Below are 19,765 nucleotides of genomic sequence, written 5' to 3' on the forward strand. Positions count from 1 at the left end.
AATGGTTTATTTTCGGGCAGGGTAACAGAAACGCGTAAATTTCTTCTAACATCTACCATTTTAGCTAGGAAGAGGACCTATTAAAAAGATAAAATGCTGATGGAGGAGCACGTTTTACTAAGATAATACCCTCAAGGAACAAGCATATAATGTTTGGCAAGGGAAAGAACAAAGGAGGGTCCTCCACTGCAAGATATTCAACCAGCAACAAGTACAACACACTCTCAAACAATTATGCGCTTAGCGCGCAACAGCTGTTAAAGGCCAGTAAGATCGATGACATCGATTCGATGATGGGGTTTGAAAGATACGTACCGCCGCAATACAACGGCAAGTTTGATACGAAGGATATAGATCAGATTCCAGGCCGTGTAGGGTGGCTGACGAACATGCATGCAACGCTGGTATCTCAGGAAATCTTGTCCGGTGGCGGTAATAGCGGCGGCAATTCGAATGACGGAGAACGCGTAACGACTAATCAAGGTATTTCTGGAGTTGATTTCTACTTTTTAGATGAAGAAGGTGGAAGTTTTAAGTCGACGGTTGTGTATGACCCGTACTTCTTTATTGCGTGTAACGATGAATCAAGAGTCAATGATGTCGAAGAACTGGTGAAAAAATACTTAGAATCTTGTCTCAAAAGCTTACAGATCATCAGAAAGGAAGATCTTACCATGGATAACCATCTTTTAGGGTTGCAGAAGACGCTTATTAAGTTATCGTTTGTAAATTCAAATCAATTATTCGAAGCCAGGAAGCTATTGAGACCCATCTTACAGGATAATGCCAACAATAATGTGCAAAGAAATATATATAATGCTGCTGCAAGTTGCACAGAAAAAGTTGACGCCCGGCACCTGATCGAAGATATTAGAGAATATGATGTGCCGTATCATGTCCGAGTATCTATAGACAAGGACATTAGAGTCGGTAAATGGTATAAAGTAACTCAACAGGGATTCATTGAAGATACAAGGAAAATTGCATTCGCCGACCCAGTGGTAATGGCATTTGATATAGAAACCACGAAACCACCTTTAAAATTCCCGGATTCCGCGGTAGATCAAATAATGATGATTTCGTATATGATTGATGGGGAAGGTTTCTTAATAACAAATAGAGAAATAATTTCTGAAGATATTGAAGACTTTGAGTATACGCCGAAACCGGAGTATCCTGGTTATTTCACTATATTTAACGAAAACGATGAAGTGGCTCTTTTACAAAGGTTTTTTGAACATATAAGAGACGTACGACCCACTGTTATATCCACCTTTAATGGTGACTTTTTCGATTGGCCTTTTATACACAACAGGAGTAAGATTCACGGCTTGGATATGTACGATGAAATCGGTTTTGCTCCAGATGCCGAGGGTGAGTACAAGTCCTCATACTGCTCTCATATGGATTGTTTCCGTTGGGTAAAGCGTGATTCTTATTTACCACAAGGTTCTCAGGGTTTAAAAGCGGTCACACAATCTAAGCTAGGTTATAATCCGATAGAATTGGATCCCGAATTAATGACGCCATATGCGTTTGAAAAGCCACAGCACCTTTCTGAATATTCCGTTTCCGATGCAGTCGCTACGTATTACCTTTACATGAAATATGTTCATCCTTTTATCTTTTCTCTTTGTACTATTATTCCCTTGAATCCAGATGAAACATTGAGAAAGGGAACTGGAACTTTATGTGAAATGCTGCTAATGGTTCAAGCTTACCAACATAATATTCTCCTACCGAATAAGCATACAGATCCTATTGAAAGGTTTTATGATGGACATCTTTTAGAATCAGAGACTTATGTGGGTGGACATGTGGAGTCATTAGAAGCTGGTGTCTTTAGGAGTGATTTGAAGAATGAATTCAAGATAGATCCTGCTGCCATTGATGAATTATTACAAGAATTACCACAGGCTTTGAAGTTTAGTGTGGAAGTTGAAAATAAGGCCAGTATGGATAAAGTAACGAATTTTGAGGAAATTAAAGACCAGATAACGCAGAAATTATTAGAGTTGAAGGAAAATAATATAAGGAACGAGCTACCTTTGATCTATCATGTAGATGTTGCCTCTATGTACCCAAATATCATGACTACTAATAGATTACAACCAGATAGTATCAAAACAGAGCGTGATTGCGCTAGTTGTGACTTTAATAGACCAGGCAAATCCTGTGCAAGAAAGTTAAAATGGGCTTGGAGGGGCGAATTTTTTCCCGCTAAGATGGATGAGTATAATATGATCAAACGTGCTTTACAAAATGAAACCTTTCCCAACAAAAACAAGTTTTCTAAAAAGAAAGTTTTGACGTTTGATGAATTAAGTTACGCAGACCAAGTTATTCACATAAAGAAACGTCTAACTGAATATTCAAGAAAAGTTTATCATAGGGTCAAAGTGTCAGAAATTGTCGAAAGAGAAGCTATTGTTTGCCAAAGGGAAAATCCGTTCTATGTCGATACTGTGAAATCTTTTCGTGATAGGCGTTATGAATTCAAAGGTTTAGCCAAGACCTGGAAGGGAAATTTATCCAAAATTGACCCATCTGATAAGCATGCCAGAGACGAAGCCAAAAAGATGATTGTTCTTTATGATTCGTTACAATTAGCTCATAAAGTTATTCTAAATTCGTTTTATGGGTACGTTATGAGAAAAGGCTCCCGTTGGTATTCTATGGAAATGGCGGGAATTACGTGTTTAACCGGTGCCACGATCATTCAAATGGCTAGGGCCTTAGTAGAAAGGGTAGGAAGACCATTAGAACTGGATACAGATGGTATTTGGTGTATCTTACCAAAGTCTTTCCCAGAAACTTACTTTTTTACGTTAGAAAATGGTAAAAAGCTTTACCTCTCATACCCATGTTCCATGCTAAATTACAGGGTCCACCAAAAGTTTACAAATCATCAATACCAAGAATTGAAAGACCCATTGAACTATATATATGAAACCCATAGTGAAAACACGATTTTTTTCGAAGTTGACGGACCATACAAAGCTATGATTTTGCCTAGTTCCAAGGAAGAAGGAAAAGGTATCAAGAAAAGATATGCTGTCTTCAATGAAGATGGCTCACTTGCTGAACTGAAAGGTTTTGAGTTGAAGAGGCGTGGTGAGTTACAACTTATAAAAAATTTTCAAAGTGATATTTTCAAAGTATTTTTGGAAGGCGATACATTAGAGGGATGCTACAATGCTGTGGCAAGTGTATGTAATCGTTGGTTAGACGTTCTTGACTCGCATGGTCTTATGTTAGAAGATGAAGATTTGGTCAGTTTAATTTGTGAAAATAGAAGTATGTCAAAAACATTAAAGGAATATGAAGGGCAGAAGTCCACTTCTATTACAACAGCAAGGAGATTGGGAGATTTTTTGGGTGAGGATATGGTAAAGGATAAAGGTCTACAATGTAAATATATTATTAGTTCAAAACCTTTCAACGCCCCTGTTACCGAACGAGCCATTCCAGTCGCAATATTTTCGGCGGAGATTCCCATCAAGAGATCCTTTTTAAGGCGGTGGACATTAGATCCATCTCTGGAAGATCTGGATATCAGAACCATTATTGATTGGGGTTATTATAGAGAAAGACTTGGATCCGCCATACAAAAGATAATTACTATTCCAGCAGCATTACAAGGGGTTTCTAATCCTGTTCCAAGAGTAGAACATCCAGATTGGCTAAAAAGAAAAATTGCTACAAAGGAGGATAAGTTCAAGCAGACATCACTGAACAAATTTTTTTCCAAGACAAAGAACGTACCAACAATGGGCAAAATAAAGGACATCGAGGATTTGTTTGAGCCAACTGCAGAAGAACAGAGCGCCAGAATCAAATTTGCGAGAACTACTAAAAAGAAAAGTGGATCCAAGAGAAAAAGAAATCAACTGATAAATGAAGAAGACCCACTGGTATTGCCCTCAGTAATTCCTTCTATGGACGAGGACTACGTTGGGTGGCTAAATTACCAAAAAATTAAATGGAAGATTCAGGCGAGAGATAAAAAGCGTAGAGATCAATTATTTGGTAATACAAACAGCTCCCGTGAAAGAAGTGCGCTTGGAAGCATGATTAGGAAGCAAGCTGAATCATATGCAAACTCCACTTGGGAGGTCCTGCAGTATAAGGAATCGGGAGAGCCAGGGGTTTTGGAAGTATTCGTAACAATTAATGGCAAAGTCCAGAACATCACCTTCCATATACCAAAAACTATTTATATGAAATTCAAAACTCGAGTGATGCCATTACAAAAGATTAAGAACTGCCTTATTGAAAAATCTTCTGCATCATTGCCAAATAATCCCAAAATGTCTAATCCCACAATCGGTCAGCTATTCAAAATTATTCTACCAGAATCTGTCTTTCTGGAAGAGAAGGAAAATTGCACTAGTATCTTCAACGACGAAAACGTACTTGGTGTATTTGAGGGCACTGTCACGCCTCATCAAAGAGCAATCATGGATTTGGGTGCGTCAGTAACATTCCGTTCAAAAGCGATGGGTGCGTTAGGTAAGGGAATACAACAGGGTTTCGAAATGAAGGATCTTTCAATGGCAGAGAATGAAAGGTACCTGAGTGGATTTTCAATGGATGTTAGCTACCTACTACATTTCCCAACATCGATTGGATATGAATTTTTTTCATTATTCAAGTCATGGGGGGACACCGTTACTATATTAGTATTAAAACCATCCAATCAGGCCCAGGAAATAAGCGTTCTATCATTGGAACAAATCTACAAACAAATGTTTGAAAAAAAGAAGGGTAAAATAGACAAATTTTCTTACTTAGTTGATATCAAAGAGGATGTCAATTTTGAGTTTGCATATTTTACGGATATCTCAAAATTGTACAGAAGGCTATCTCAGGAAACTACTAAATTAAAAGAAGAAAAGGGTCTACAGTTTCTACTTTTGCTACAATCACCGTTCATCACTAAGCTCTTAGGCACAATCCGCCTTTTAAATCAGATGCCCATTGTTAAGCTTTCATTAAATGAAATTTCTTTGCCTCAATTAAACTGGCAACCAACATTATTAAAGAAACTAGTTAATCACGTTTTATCCAGTGGTTCCTGGATTTCTCACTTGATTAAATTATCCCAATATAGTAACATTCCAATCTGTAATTTAAAGCTGGATAGCATGGATTATGTTATTGATGTCCTCTATGCAAGAAAGCTAAAACGGGAGAACATAGTGCTTTGGTGGAATGAGAAATCCCCATTGCCAGATCACGGGGGCATTCAAAACGACTTTGATTTAAATACATCATGGATCATGAACGATTCGGAATTTCCTGAAATTAATAACTCAGGTGTATATGATAATGTCGTTCTCGATGTTGGTGTTGATAATTTGACAGTGAATACTATTTTGACATCAGCACTGATCAATGATGCCGAAGGTAGTGATCTAGTTAACAATAATATGGGTATAGATGATAAAAATGCTAGTAGTAACTCGCCATCTGAGTTCGTGCAGGACGCCTTTTCTAATGATGCTTTGAATGTTTTGAGAGGCATCCTAAAGGAATGGTGGGATGAGGCCTTAAAGGGAAATGGAACTGCAGATTTGTTGGTCAATTCACTAGCAAGGTGGGTTCAAAACCCCAATGCAAAACTATTTGACGGGTTACTAAGATATCACGTTCATAACTTAACGAAAAAAGCGTTACTTCAGTTAGTAAATGAATTTAGTGCGCTTGGCTCAACTATTGTTTATGCAGACAGGAATCAAATCTTAGTCAAGACAAACAAGTACTCACCTGAAAACTGCTACGCCTACAGTCAATATATGATGAAGGCAGTTAGAACAAATCCAATGTTTAGTTATTTGGATTTGAATATCAAACGTTATTGGGATTTGTTAATATGGATGGATAAGTTCAATTTCAGCGGGTTGGCATGCATTGAAATAGAGGAAAAAGAAAAGCAGGATTATACAGCTTTTTCACAATGGCAACTAAAGAAGTTTCTGTCGCCAATATATCAACCAGAGTTTGAGGATTGGATGATGATCATCTTGGATAGTATGCTAAAGACGAAGCAGAACTATTTAAAATCGAATTCAGGAACGCAAAGACCTACTCAAATAGTTAACATCAAAAAGCAAGATAAGGAAGATGATGTTGAAAACTCATTGAATGGGTTTTCACACCTTTTTTACAAACCATTAATGAAAAGAATTAAAAAGCTTTTCAGAAATCAGCAAGAATTCATTTTAGATCCACAATATGAAGCAGACTATGTTATCCCTGTTCTTCCTGGTTCTCATTTGAATGTGAAAAATCCTCTTTTAGAACTTGTCAAATCACTCTGCCATGTCATGTTACTTTCACAAAGTACAATTTTAGAAATAAGGACTTTGAGGAAAGAACTACTAAAAATATTTGAATTGCGTGAGTTCGCTAAAGTAGCCGAATTCAGAGATCCAAGTTTAAGTCTAGTGGTGCCGGATTTTCTATGTGAATACTGTTTTTTCCTTTCTGATATTGACTTTTGTAAGGCAGCCCCCGAATCTATTTTTTCATGTGTTAGATGCCATAAAGCCTTTAATCAAGTATTATTGCAAGAGCACTTGATTCAAAAACTACGTTCCGACATTGAATCTTATTTGATTCAAGATTTGAGATGCTCCAGATGCCATAAAGTGAAACGTGACTACATGAGTGCACACTGCCCCTGTGCCGGCGCGTGGGAAGGAACTCTCCCCAGGGAAAGCATTGTTCAAAAGTTAAATGTGTTCAAACAAGTAGCCAAGTATTACGGTTTTGATATATTATTGAGTTCCATTGCTGATTTGAGCATCTGAATGATCAATATAACGCGATACTCATAAACTTTTTTAACATGGAAAAAAAAAAAGAAAAAAAAAACAGAAAAGGCAAAAGAGCATTTTCAGTTTGTTCTGTAGTTATATACAGATATACATACCCGAAAAAGTAATTCTTGAAACATAATTAATACTCCTCTTTGGTGATTACAACTATAAGTACTTTTCTTTTGTTTTCGTCTTAGCATTTTTGGGAAATACAATGAATGTGGCCACTCCGGAAATTGATTTTAGGGAATATCAAACCAGTTGTCTGGCATCGTATATTTCTGCTGATCCGGATATTACTCCTTCAAATTTAATTTTGCAAGGTTATAGTGGAACAGGGAAAACGCACACTTTGAAGAAATATTTCAATGCTAATCCAAACTTGCATGCGGTATGGCTGGAACCTGTTGAGTTGGTTTCATGGAAACCGTTATTGCAGGCGATAGCGCGTACTGTACAGTATAAATTGAAGAACCTATATCCAAACATTCCCACGACAGACTACGATCCTTTACAAGTTGAAGAACCATTCCTTTTAGTAAAGACATTGCATAATATCTTTGCTCAATATGAGTCTCTGCAAGAAAAGTCTTGCTTATTCTTGATATTGGATGGCTTCGATAGTTTACAGGATTTAGACGCAGCATTGTTTAACAAATATATTAAACTGAATGAATTACTTCCAAGGGATTCTAAAATTAATCTAAAGTTCATTTACACGATGTTAGAGACATCTTTCTTGCAAAGATATTCTACACACTGCATTCCAACCATCATGTTTCCGAGATATAACGTGGATGAAGTTTCTACTATATTAGTGATGTCTAGATGTGGCGAGCTAGTGGAGGATTCTTGCCTACGTAAGCGTATTATCGAAGAGCAGATAACTGATTGTACAGACGATGAATTTCAAAATGTGGCCGCAAACTTTATTCACTTAATTGTACAGGCTTTTCATTCTTATACCGGCAATGATATATTTGCATTGAATGACTTGATTGACTTCAAATGGCCCAAATATGTGTCTCGCATTACTAAGGAAAATATATTTGAACCGCTGACTCTTTATAAAAGTGCCATCAAACTATTTTTAAGCACAGATGATGATTTAAATACAAATGGACAAGGTGAGAGTGCCATAACCATAAATCATGATGACCTTAAGGACAGTCAAACGTATGATTTATCAATAATCTCCAAGTATCTACTTATAGCCTCATATATCTGTTCGTACCTGGAGCCTAGATACGATGCAAGTATCTTTTCAAGGAAAACACGTATCATACAAGGTAGGGCGGCTTATGGACGAAGAAAAAAGAAGGAAGTCAACCCAAGATATTTACAGCCTTCTTTGTTTGCTATTGAAAGACTTTTGGCAATTTTTCAAGCTATTTTCCCTATGCAAGGTAAGGCGGAGAGTGGTTCTCTATCTGCTCTTCGTGAGGAATCCTTAATGAAAGCAAATATCGAGGTCTTTCAAAATTTATCAGAATTGCATACGTTAAAACTAATAGCTACAACTATGAACAAGAATATCGATTATTTGAGTCCTAAAGTTAGGTGGAAAGTAAACGTCCCTTGGGAAATTATCAAGGAAATATCAGAATCCGTTCAATTTGACATCGGCGATTACTTTAGTGATATTCATGAATGATTATCTCTCTGTAATATATCTAGCGTTCAGGATACATTCGGGACATTAACTATATCACTGCCTTATATAAATATTTATATATCGTGAAATTGAATGCACTATTTACCAAGTAAACCTGTATATTTTCTGTCCGTACCAAAAACGTCCTTTCTCGGACATGGCAATCAAAGTTCAGAAAGTATAACCATTATTAACTCGATCCATTAAAAAACTATTAAAAGCACTGTACCGGATGGCCAAAACAACTAAAGGGGAAACCAAGCCGCAGAAAATTACTTATTCCATTGCTCTTTCTTGGCGGCCAGTCATCTCATAACTTTCTTCTCTTGATTTCTTACCAGGATTGGGCCTGATCTTGCGCAACCTTATTCTTAGCGATGTCCTCGTTTTCTACAAAACCTCTAATTTCTCCAGAAATGGCCCTTGAAACGTCTTCAAAGATTTCAAACGTCACGGCGGATTTTTTTTCATCTTTAATTAATCGTTGAAGGGTTATCAAAATAGTTCTAAACTTATTCTTTAATTTTACCAGCAGCTTCTCGAACGCCATCACACTTTCATCATCATTATTCATTTTTAGACCTTTCATTAAAGTACGAATAGTATGTATATTCTTTTCGAGTATGGGACTATGCAGTTCATATGATTCTATGACATCACACAAACCTTGCATTTGTCCCAGCAATGTAAACCTTTGAAATCCTACTTGTAGGCCATACTGTTTGCCTTCCAGAAAGCTTTGCTTTATATTCTCATTTTGGCCCTCTTGAAAACCTTCTTGGTAATACTGTTCTTCCAGGTTCAATAGGTTATCAAAATCCATTTTCATTTGCTCAGTAGCGTGCACTTTTCGTCTATTCTTTGAACATGATAGCGATTTAAACAAATTTATTTTGATTTTCATATTAGTAAGATCATACTGACAAGGCAAATGGCTAAATACTTAGAGAAAAGAATGAGTGAAATAATAATAGAAATAGATTTTTTTCGTAAGCTTGTTTTTGAGAATAATAATCATCTACTTAAGTAACTACAGCAGGAAGAATACAAAATAGAATAAAAAACTGGCTTCTTTCACTTTCATTCACAACTGTTTCCCGGATTTAACTTCTTTCCCGGTTTTCCTTATCTTTTCCAGAATAAAATCGTAAGGAAGCGTAGTATATACATCTACTAATTGCTTTTCAAGTGATATATTTATTCTGGAAACGTCCGGCTCCAATTTTGTCAAAACCTTATTGATTGCACCAGAACATCCCGAGCAGGACATGACGACATTGAACTGATAATGATTCACCTCTACCATTTTGCACGCTAGTCCTTCCTTGTGCTATTTGAAATCTGATCCTGTGATGTTACCAGGTCCAAGTCATTTTAGGAATGTTCAAAAATGCACTACAAGATGTGTCAGCTTTGCACCCCCCAAAAAAGCAAAAAAAACTACCGCACCACGTGAAATCTATTCAAATACTGAAAAAAAAAAAAATATGGCATTATTCCTACAACCTACGCATACGTAACACAAGATGTACATGCATTACATGATTATGTAGCCTATTCTACACTTAGATATTTTTTAATCATCTAGGGCAGCACCTCTGATCTCGTAGATGTCATCAATAGCATTCCTTCGTAGGGGTGTGTCGGCAAATAATAATTCTATCCATTGAATCAGTTCGTCTGTCCCAAAAAGATAAAAATCGCCATTGTAAAACATCTCCATAATTTCTTTTAAATGTAAGGGTAGAAACTTGCCCATAATGGCAAATTTTTCTCTCATCTTTTTGTAACTGGGTTCCTTCGTTAATAATTGTATATCGGTGTTGTTTACCAATAAAGACACAAGCTCACCCAAATTTTCCGAATTGACCTCAGAGATGATCTGCCATTTCAAGATTTCATTTGTCACGCAATCATTGTACAAAAAGTTTAAAAAAGACAACAAGTAACGGGAGCCTTCTTCACCTCTTATTTTCTCCAGTGGACGAACTATTTCCTTTGAGATATAAGGTAGCAGCTTTTCGATGGTAGCATCCCACGATGGATTTCTTTCGTTCTCGCGAAATTCGGTCAACTGGTGCTTGATTAGTTTGCAGACAATACGATATTTCATATTTAGTCTAGTTTCCAACACGTTCCTTGTTAATTCCTTTATTCTATATAGGTTTTCATCCCGTTCTATTAGATATCTCATATCCACATATAATTGGCACCAGTTGTGAGAGAAATTGGTTGTGCACATAGCCACATACGATGTCTGCAAAAGGTTGTATTTGTACGCGAAGTATTGCTCATCAACATGACTATCTGTGAAGGCGCTCTTGAAATTTTGTGAAATTGCCAAGAATAGTTTTGGCAACTGCGTGACGTCAATGTGGTCTTTATTGAGTAATCCTACATCATGAACTTTGAATGGTTTCTTCCCATTTTCTAGGGAAGCATCATCTATATTTTCTTCAATTGCCCAGGCTTCATCCCAGGCATTTTCTTCTTCTTCCGGTTCTTTTTCCACCTCTTGTGTTGTTTTTTCTTCCTCATCGTCAATATTTACGTCAATTTCATCACCCCATGCATCGGCATCATCATCTACTTCCCAATTCCAATCATCATCTTTGGATGCGGCAGTCTGATGTTCCTTTTCATTCTGTACATTCGTGTCATTTTTTCCAATTTTCTCGTTCATCGCATCTATATTGCCAGAAACACGTACGAGCTCAACTACGTCTAAATTTTGCCAGCTCTTTTTGGGATCCTCGAATATATCTCTTATCTCACTAATATGTGACTCAAGGACTTTATCCAGTAATAAATTATAGTATAATTGTTTGTTCATTAACAAATCTTGAATCTCTTTCCCAGAATACGACCAATTAGCGACTTCTGATTCTGAGGCTAATCTAGTTAGTTTGTTATTTATGACAGAAACCAGATTTTTTAGCGGAGAATCTAGTGATTCTAAAATTATCGATGCATTATTTTTCACAAATTTGGTAAACTCTGTATTGAACAAGGGTCCTAGCTCATAACTTAGAGTTTTCCTATCTCTAAAGACCAATTTGTCCAATATGAAATCGCATACTGCTTCAAAACTTGTTAATGCAGTAGATACACTATTTTGGCCATGCGAAGATTTGGAAAACATGAGCATGTCGGTTTCGTTTTCATATGAAATTTCTCTTCCAGATATAAATATAGAACTTTTAATCATGCCTACAATGCTGGAAAGATTCATATAATCCTTTATAATGGTATTCAATTTTGCTCTTACCTGCTCTTGAGAGTTAGCATTGGCCATATCTAAAATGAACCAAGCTTGATTGTCCAAACTACCCTGTGGAAAATACTGTTGGGCCACAAAATCCATAAACGTGTCATACTCAATATGAACATTGTCTTTACCCCATTCCAATGTGGATGTAAATTGGATGGAATTCTCGGTAATCTTCCAAAACCCATTGGTAAGAATTTTATACAACGCAGTAACAAGTTCTAAGTGTAATGTATCAACATAGATAGAAATTGATTGCTGGAAGTTAAAGCTTTGCTTAAGAAAAGCTGCATTATTACGCATCTTTTTTCGCAAAGATTGTAACGAATAGTAGCAGTTTTCTAGCTCTAGTAGATGCAAATTAGCTTTGACTTCTTTTATGAGATTTGAGAGCGTTTTCAAATTATCTAAAATATTCAGTTCATTAGCTAGAAGGGCCTCGCGTTGTAATAAGTCGCTAGAATCAAGCTGCAATTCACTGCCATTGATCCTTTTGCTGTCATCTTTAATTATTAAAGGATCCTTCAGTAACTCGCGTATTATTTCACCTTTATCGGGAAAGAAGGACTCCATATTCAATCGATGGATTATGTGATTTGTGACAGTTAACGGTTTGCACCACTTCTTAAATGACGTATTTAAAATGGTCCTTTAAGACAATGGATCGTATTATGGAACACTTCTGATTTCAACATGTTGCTCAAACGTGTATCGCTATTGACGAGAAGGTAATATTTGTCATGAGGTCAATAATAACCTTCAATGCTTACTGGGCATAACAATTTTCGTCAATAAATTGTGAATTTATAAATTACATAACAGGTATATTTGCTCAGGTTATTAATGATCCCAACTTTTCGAGCTCTTCGTTACAAACAGAACAGTAATTCTGCAATTGGGTGTCATTAAACCAAAGATCAGCCATTTCTATAGACACCATCGAACACTTATTTACTTCTTCCAGCAAGAATTTTTCGTAGTCGTCATGCACTAGTTGCTTCTCCATGTCTTGGAGTATTCTAAGTTCGATTAATAATTCGTTTCTCCTCATAGCCAACTGCTTTCGCGTTTCACTATATTGATAGTCTTCATTAAAATTGTTCTCACTGAACTTTTCAAAAATGGGATTATTTGATGCCACAGACAGTTGACTACTCAGTAAGTCTGAATCACTTATGTAAATGGCTCTTTGCATTGTGAACTTATCTGACCCAAGGCGATCGTGAAATAATTTTTCAGCTCTCTTTATAGACCAGTAGGGCACTGATGATTTTCCTGACAAAAGCATGTTTATCATAATAGATGCCAATAATCCGACTACCATAGTTCGATTAATTCGCGAGAACTTTTCAGCACATAATAACAAAATACCGATAAGTATTCTGAAGAATACAAACGTCAAATTTGTTACTCTGTAAACCATTAGTTTAATGAACACCAAAAAAAGGATAGTACAAGAATACCTGATATCATACTGCAAACCTTCACTCCCCTTAGATTTATCACTTTTCTCAGCAGCCGGCTCTTCAGTTTTGTTACTGAGAGCACCTAAGATACCGCATAGTTTGATGGCTTTGATAACTTTTCCGTGTTTGCCAATCTTTTCCAAGTAGTAGCGTAACACCTTTCTTATCAGTAGGAATTCACTATGAGCAAATTTTAAGGCCCACGTTTGGCATATTATTTCAGCCAAAGATAGATTTTTTATTGTTTTACCAGTTTTACTATCAATATACTCTAGTTTGTACAAAACGTGAAGCGATGAACTGCTAGCCGTCATATTCAGCTTGATTTCAAGATGGTTATCCGCATCATATGACTCAGTTATGATAAATTTAATTGAAGCTCTTAATAAATGACAAAATGGCACTTTAATGAAAAAGGGATCTAAATCAACTTCATAATATTTGTTTTCAACAATTTTGATAATCCTCTGCGTAGCAAAGATCATTTTGGATTCTTTATCTCTATGATATTTTCCAGTATTTAAAAAATTACCGGTCATATCTAATCGAAAGGGTACCTTCCGAACTAATTGTAGTTTTCCTTTAGTGTCTTTGCTTTTGTACCAAAACGATTTGACGTGTTCTTTCCCATCTTTTCTTGCTAAAAACAGGCATTTTGGAAAAGCATTAGATTTATCTCCAAATAATATGTGGGCCAGTCCTTTACTAGAAATATCATATTCATGGTTGTACGTGATCGTGTACTCTGTTTGAAGTTTTTTGAGTCTGTTTAATAAAGAAGATGTATCATCGGGCATCTCCCAAAATGTTACACGTGATTTGATGATTTTGGATATGCTAGTCATTGCCTTATGATCAAAAGAATTTTCCTGTTCTACCTTATATAATTCTTCTTGTTTTTTTTCTTGAAATTCTTTCTCCATCTGTTCAAACTTCACTAAAATTTCCTCGTTACTCTTTGGGTTTTTTATGGCCTTGTTCTCTAAAAGATACTGCAGCTTAGATGCAATAAGCTTATAGTCAGAAAATAATACAATAGCTTTCATTTGTAGACCGCTGGCATCATAAAGTTTTAGAGTCTTTTTTGAGGACCTGTCTGCTTCTACAGAAACTATTTCAGATAAGCTGATCTTTGTTAGACAAATAAATTCCATAGAATTCATGTAGCAATAAATAAAGTCTTTTGTGCAAAAACAAGTTGCTGAGAATTTTTGCTTCTTGTTGGGACACCAAAATGCTTCAAATTTGAAAAGTAAAAGCTCCTCCGGCAGCTTCTCCAGTCTTTGGTCTGGAGAAAACACTAGTGACTTGAACTGCAGATCAAGAACTTTTAATTCGTTAGAATAATATTGAGGGTATACGGTGGAGTTCCGTATTGGAAGCCTTTTGCCATCAATTGTTAATAAGGAGGAAGGTTTCTTCCCCTTTCCTGGTAATATAGTATATTCACTCCAATCCGTCGTGCCCCATATATTTGCAAGAACAGCATTGGGGAACCAGCTGCCCTTTGTAAGGAAATTAGACAGAATAGCTAGCTGTGTCATTTTTGTAGATATTGGTGTTGTTGGCATTTGAAATTGAAACACTTTCTCCTCTCCTAAAGTCAAAATATCATACTCAGATATTGAGCAGTTTAATGTTTCATATAGAGACTCGGTTTCTTTGTCAAACGTTGTTATCAATTGATCTATGGAGGTGGTTGTACTAGAGGCAAACTCAAAAAATTTCGGGGAAAATCGTTTAAACGCCAGCTCATATTCAAGACTATCATGCCGTATATTCATAACATACTTCTTTGTCATTTCAAAAGCTACTAGCCATGATTTCAAGTCCCGAAAATCGGAAGTTTGAAAAACCAACGTGATATCTTTTGACATATTATCATGAGATTCTGTTACTTTATTGCCAAATATTTTCACTTCAAAACAAAATTTTCGATCTTCTTCTGGGTCGTAACGCACATTGGTAAGGAAGACACCAAACTTATCGGTTTCCTCGACGTAAGTCTTCGATGGCGACAAAAGGAACATACCAAATACTGCGTTTTTCAAGAAACACCATCTTCTCACCCATATCTCCCTAGTGGGCTTTCCTACCTGTGTCTTCATATAAAGCCACCCAGATTTTTCAGGTGATTTTAGAGGCACCTGCGTATCTTTCGATAGCAGCTTCGAAGAATGTATCGATCTTATATTGTAATCACTCGTATCATTTGACGGCGTAATTCGTTTCAAAGTATATTTATATGCTTGCTTTTTTGCATTACTGATATCAGAATCCAAAACCTTAGAGCCTTCAATAGAATTTTCTACCCATATCGAGTAATTGTCCAAGTACTCATTAATGCAGGGAGACAAATCAATTTTCCTCCCAGTATCTTTTGTTATAAAAATGCTTCTGCCTTTTAATACCTTCATTGAATCCAGTATGAATTTGTCCAAGCTTAATTTTACTTCTGATATAGCACTTATGAGATCTAGAGACGCTTTAAGGTAACTTTTTTGCACTTCAAATAGTTGCAAAGCATCACTTTTGATTGAAGAGGGCTCCAAACTGGTCTTAGAAACTCGTATGGCCTGATAAGATGCCAGCATGCTGTCATATTTACCTTGGTAAAAATCGAAATTTTTTCTCACATTTCTGTAGGGTTCAATTGCATTAGTCATAAGTTCTAATAATGCGGTTGAGTGGCTAGAATCGTCACCCTTTACAATTTGCAGCAATTTCATAGAAAAGTCATAGTAGTCCTTGTTGAAGCTATCTATCAGTCTGGGTGTAAACGATTGATTACTGACAAAGCCGTTACTCAGCAAGGCAGGAGAAGGTAACAACTGAGATAGGAGAGTTTCTTTTGCCCTTCGAAAATCTTCAAATGAGACTTTATATTTTTGATCGAAAAAGTCCACGGTCTTCTCTATCCAATCTTCCAATGCATCTACCCTGGTTTGGAAGAAATTCACGGATGCACGAAAGGAAGGAGAATCAATTGATGCTTCTTTGAATGCAACCGATATCAGCCTTAGTTGCCTCTTTTTGGGATCCCTCCCGTGAACGGACATATTTCAAGTGACGATGTATTTTCTGCAATACGCTAAATTTATCAACAGAACTACTCATGCAGCTTTGTTTTAGTTATACCTTATAGCTCAAAATTTCACGTGTACTTTCCCTGTTTTGAACTCATTTTCACTAGCGCAGGAGTCGTTGCGCAAATTCATCATAAAAGGAAAATTTGAAAAATTTGATGATAATTTGCAAGGTCATCGGGAACAGGAAGAAGAAGATTTTTCCCTTTAGTAAATGCAAAACCAGTAAAAGTGATACCGTTTTCTTTGATTAATAAGTTTCAATCTTTGCCTTTGGCTATGTCAAAGCTATTTTCTACCGTCAGTTCCGCAAGACATAGTGTACCACTAGGCGGCATGAAAGATTATGTGCATATTAAGAAACTAGAGATGAATACGATTCTTGGACCCGATTCCTGGAATCAATTAATGCCTCAGAAATGTCTGTTAAGCTTGGATATGGGTACAGATTTTAGTAAGTCTGCGGCTATGGATGATTTGAAGTATTCTCTAAATTATGCTGTTATTTCTCGTGATTTGACAAATTTCGTTAGTAAAAAAAAAAATTGGGGCTCTGTTTCCAATTTGGCTAAATCCGTGTCCCAGTTTGTTATGGATAAATATTCTGGTGTTGAGAGTCTGAATTTGGAAGTGCAGGCGGATACAACCCATATTAGAAGTGACCACATATCTTGTATCATTCAACAAGAAAGAGGAGATCCAGAATCACAGGAATTTGACGTTGTTAGAATATCTGAGCTGAAAATGTTGACTTTGATTGGTGTTTTTACCTTTGAGAGGCTTAAGAAGCAGTATGTCACATTGGATATAAAACTACCTTGGCCAAAGAAAGCCGAATTGGCGCCCCCAGTTCAGAGTATCATTGATGAAGTTGTCAAATTTGTAGAAGAATCAAACTTCAAGACTGTAGAAGCTTTGGTGGAATCTGTGTCAGCTATCATTGCCCATAACGAGTATTTTCAAAAGTGTCCAGATTCGCCATTGGTAGTTAAGGTTTTGAAGTTAAATGCAATCACGGCTACGGAAGGTGTTGGTGTAAGCTGTATTCGAGAGCCTAGGGAGATCGGGGTGGCAAATTTGTCACATGTTTCCTCCATACATGATTCATCTGATATTAAATTCGAACTACCGTCACTACAAAACACTTCTACGGAAGGTAAAGACACATGGAAAAGAGCATATTTAGCGTTTGGTTCTAACATTGGGGATCGCTTCAAGAATATTCAAACGGCATTGCAATTACTATCAAGGGAAAAAACTGTTAAATTGCTGAATATATCATCTATTTTTGAAAGCGAACCAATGTATTTCAAGGATCAAACCCCTTTCATGAATGGATGCGTTGAGCTGGAGACCCTGCTGACTCCAAGTGAGCTATTAAAATTGTGCAAAAAAATTGAATACGAAGAGTTGCGAAGAGTCAAGCATTTTGATAATGGTCCGAGAACAATAGATCTGGATATTATTATGTTTTTGAATAGTGTCGGAGAAGAAATCATAGTAAATGAACCGGATTTGAATATACCGCATCCTAGGATGTTGGAAAGAACATTTGTCCTTGAGCCGTTATGTGAGCTACTTTCGCCCTTACAGCTTCATCCTGTGACAGCGGAGCCTATAGTAGACCATTTAAAACAGTTGTACGAAAAACAACATGATGAAGATACCTTGTGGAAATTAGTTCCATTGCCTTATCGTGATGATGCGGAACCTAGATTTCTGAAATTCAAGACCGCTACAAAAATCGATGAATTTACTGGTGAAACAAGCAGAATTACTATTTCACCTACATATGTCATGGGTATTTTCAATGCTACGCCAGATTCCTTTTCCGATGGAGGTGAACATTTTGCGGATACTAAGAGTCAATTGGATTATGTCATTAAAATGTGTAAAGACACTTTGTATTTACATGAGAGCGTAATTATCGACGTTGGAGGATGTTCTACCAGGCCTAATTCTATTCAGGTGTCTGAGGAAGAAGAAATTCAAAGGTCTATTCCATTAATTAAGGCCATCAGGGAAAACTCCGAGTTGCCGCAGGATAAGCTCATACTATCCATTGATACCTACCGTTCTAAAGTCGCTAAAGAAGCGATTGCAGCAGGGGTAGATATTATTAATGATATTTCTGGAGGTTTATTTGACAGCAACATGTTTCCTGTAATTGCAGAGAATCCAGAAATTTGTTATATTTTGTCACACACTCGTGGCGATATTGCAACGATGAATAAACTAGCACATTATGAAGATTTTGCATTAGGCGATTTTATTCAACAAGAGTTTGTTTATAACACCAGTATCCAGCAGTTAGATAAATTGAAAGATATAACAACGTTAATTAGGAATGTTGGTCAAGAAATTGGGCAAAGATATATCAAAGCAATCAATAATGGAGTGAAACGCTGGCAAATTATAATCGATCCTGGACTTGGTTTTGCGAAAAATTGGAAACAGAACTTACAAATTATTAGACATATCCCCATTTTAAAGAATTATTCATTCATCATGAACTCAAGGAACTCCCAAGTGTATGTTAACCTCAGAAATATTCCCGTTTTATTGGGTCCATCGCGCAAAAAATTCATTGGGCATATCACAAAAGATATAGATGCAAAGCACAGAGATTTTGCCACTGGAGCTGTAGTAGCATCGTGTATTGGATTCGGTAGTGACATGGTCAGGGTTCATGACGTGAAAAATTGTTCGAAGAGCATTAAATTAGCAGATGCTATTTATAAAGGTTTGGAATAAAGGTTAGTTATATAGATTAAATATGTAATTCTGTTTTGTAATAATTTTTTTTCCTGTTTCATAATAAAGAATCGTTAAAAATAACCAAGGGAGGAAACAAGTGAAATGAAATATAGAAAAGATATAATAAATAAACTTTAATATTCAGTTTGCTATTTGTTTCTTTCTTTTTCCCCCTCTATGAAATATAGCATGATAAGTGATTGTTCCTTTTGTTTTCCTGTGGATTTTTCACCTAAGCCTTTGGACAATCCTTTGAAATATGGCCAGTTTCGTTACAATTGTAACAAAGCCTGTCATTTTGACAGTCTCTGGACATGTGGCCAGCTTGACCACAAGTGTAGCATTTCAAACCGCTAATTCCGTCCTCTTTCATACAGTCCTTAGCCATATGGTTTGGACCACCACATTTATAACATGAAACTTTGGAGAATCTGCTTGCCTTCTTTGGTTCAGGGCACTCTCTGGAGATGTGGCCGGTTTGGTTACAGTTAAAACAACGTTGCACAGTGCATTCACTTCTAACGTGACCCGTTTCACCACAGTTGTAACATTGCTTGAATTCAACAGTTCTTGGCATGGTACAATCCGTTTGAACGTGACCAGGCTTGTTACAGTTGTAACATAGTCTTTCGGAGTCACAGTCTTCGGCCAAATGGCCAATCTTACCACAAACGTAACAAGCTTTTTGGGACATCCTTTTCGTACTCTTT

General features: G+C 36.6%; 8 protein-coding genes across 8 annotated transcripts; 3 read left to right on the forward strand and 5 right to left on the reverse strand.

Annotated features, from left to right (window-relative positions):
• Positions 1–149: 149 nt before the first annotated feature.
• On the forward strand, positions 150–6,815 carry POL2 (DNA polymerase epsilon catalytic subunit; the record flags this gene model as incomplete). The annotated part of the gene is made up of 1 exon (XM_033912807.1): positions 150–6,815. The coding sequence occupies one exon, from the start codon at positions 150–152 to the stop codon at positions 6,813–6,815; it is 6,666 nt and encodes a 2,221-aa protein (XP_033768698.1).
• Positions 6,816–7,038: 223 nt separating this feature from the next.
• ORC5 (origin recognition complex subunit 5) lies at positions 7,039–8,478 on the forward strand (the record flags this gene model as incomplete). The annotated part of the gene is made up of 1 exon (XM_033912808.1): positions 7,039–8,478. The coding sequence occupies one exon, from the start codon at positions 7,039–7,041 to the stop codon at positions 8,476–8,478; it is 1,440 nt and encodes a 479-aa protein (XP_033768699.1).
• Positions 8,479–8,812: 334 nt separating this feature from the next.
• On the reverse strand, positions 8,813–9,382 carry LTO1 (ribosome biosynthesis protein LTO1; the record flags this gene model as incomplete). Its single annotated transcript, XM_033912809.1, has 1 exon — positions 8,813–9,382. The coding sequence occupies one exon, from the start codon at positions 9,380–9,382 to the stop codon at positions 8,813–8,815; it is 570 nt and encodes a 189-aa protein (XP_033768700.1).
• Positions 9,383–9,562: 180 nt separating this feature from the next.
• Positions 9,563–9,784, reverse strand: ATX1 (copper metallochaperone ATX1; the record flags this gene model as incomplete). The annotated part of the gene is made up of 1 exon (XM_033912810.1): positions 9,563–9,784. One exon carries the CDS (start codon positions 9,782–9,784, stop codon positions 9,563–9,565), a length of 222 nt encoding a protein of 73 aa, XP_033768701.1.
• Positions 9,785–10,054: 270 nt separating this feature from the next.
• Positions 10,055–12,319, reverse strand: DSL1 (Dsl1p; the record flags this gene model as incomplete). The annotated part of the gene is made up of 1 exon (XM_033912811.1): positions 10,055–12,319. The coding sequence occupies one exon, from the start codon at positions 12,317–12,319 to the stop codon at positions 10,055–10,057; it is 2,265 nt and encodes a 754-aa protein (XP_033768702.1).
• A 259-nt stretch (positions 12,320–12,578) lies between these two features.
• SIP3 (Sip3p) lies at positions 12,579–16,271 on the reverse strand (the record flags this gene model as incomplete). Its single annotated transcript, XM_033912812.1, has 1 exon — positions 12,579–16,271. One exon carries the CDS (start codon positions 16,269–16,271, stop codon positions 12,579–12,581), a length of 3,693 nt encoding a protein of 1,230 aa, XP_033768703.1.
• A 306-nt stretch (positions 16,272–16,577) lies between these two features.
• Positions 16,578–19,052, forward strand: FOL1 (trifunctional dihydropteroate synthetase/dihydrohydroxymethylpterin pyrophosphokinase/dihydroneopterin aldolase FOL1; the record flags this gene model as incomplete). The annotated part of the gene is made up of 1 exon (XM_033912813.1): positions 16,578–19,052. One exon carries the CDS (start codon positions 16,578–16,580, stop codon positions 19,050–19,052), a length of 2,475 nt encoding a protein of 824 aa, XP_033768704.1.
• A 235-nt stretch (positions 19,053–19,287) lies between these two features.
• Positions 19,288–19,749, reverse strand: GIS2 (mRNA-binding translational activator GIS2; the record flags this gene model as incomplete). Its single annotated transcript, XM_033912814.1, has 1 exon — positions 19,288–19,749. The coding sequence occupies one exon, from the start codon at positions 19,747–19,749 to the stop codon at positions 19,288–19,290; it is 462 nt and encodes a 153-aa protein (XP_033768705.1).
• Positions 19,750–19,765: the final 16 nt, after the last annotated feature.

The sequence above is a fragment of the Saccharomyces paradoxus genome, chromosome XIV (genome assembly GCF_002079055.1).
Source record: "Saccharomyces paradoxus chromosome XIV, complete sequence".
NCBI lineage: Eukaryota > Fungi > Ascomycota > Saccharomycetes > Saccharomycetales > Saccharomycetaceae > Saccharomyces > Saccharomyces paradoxus.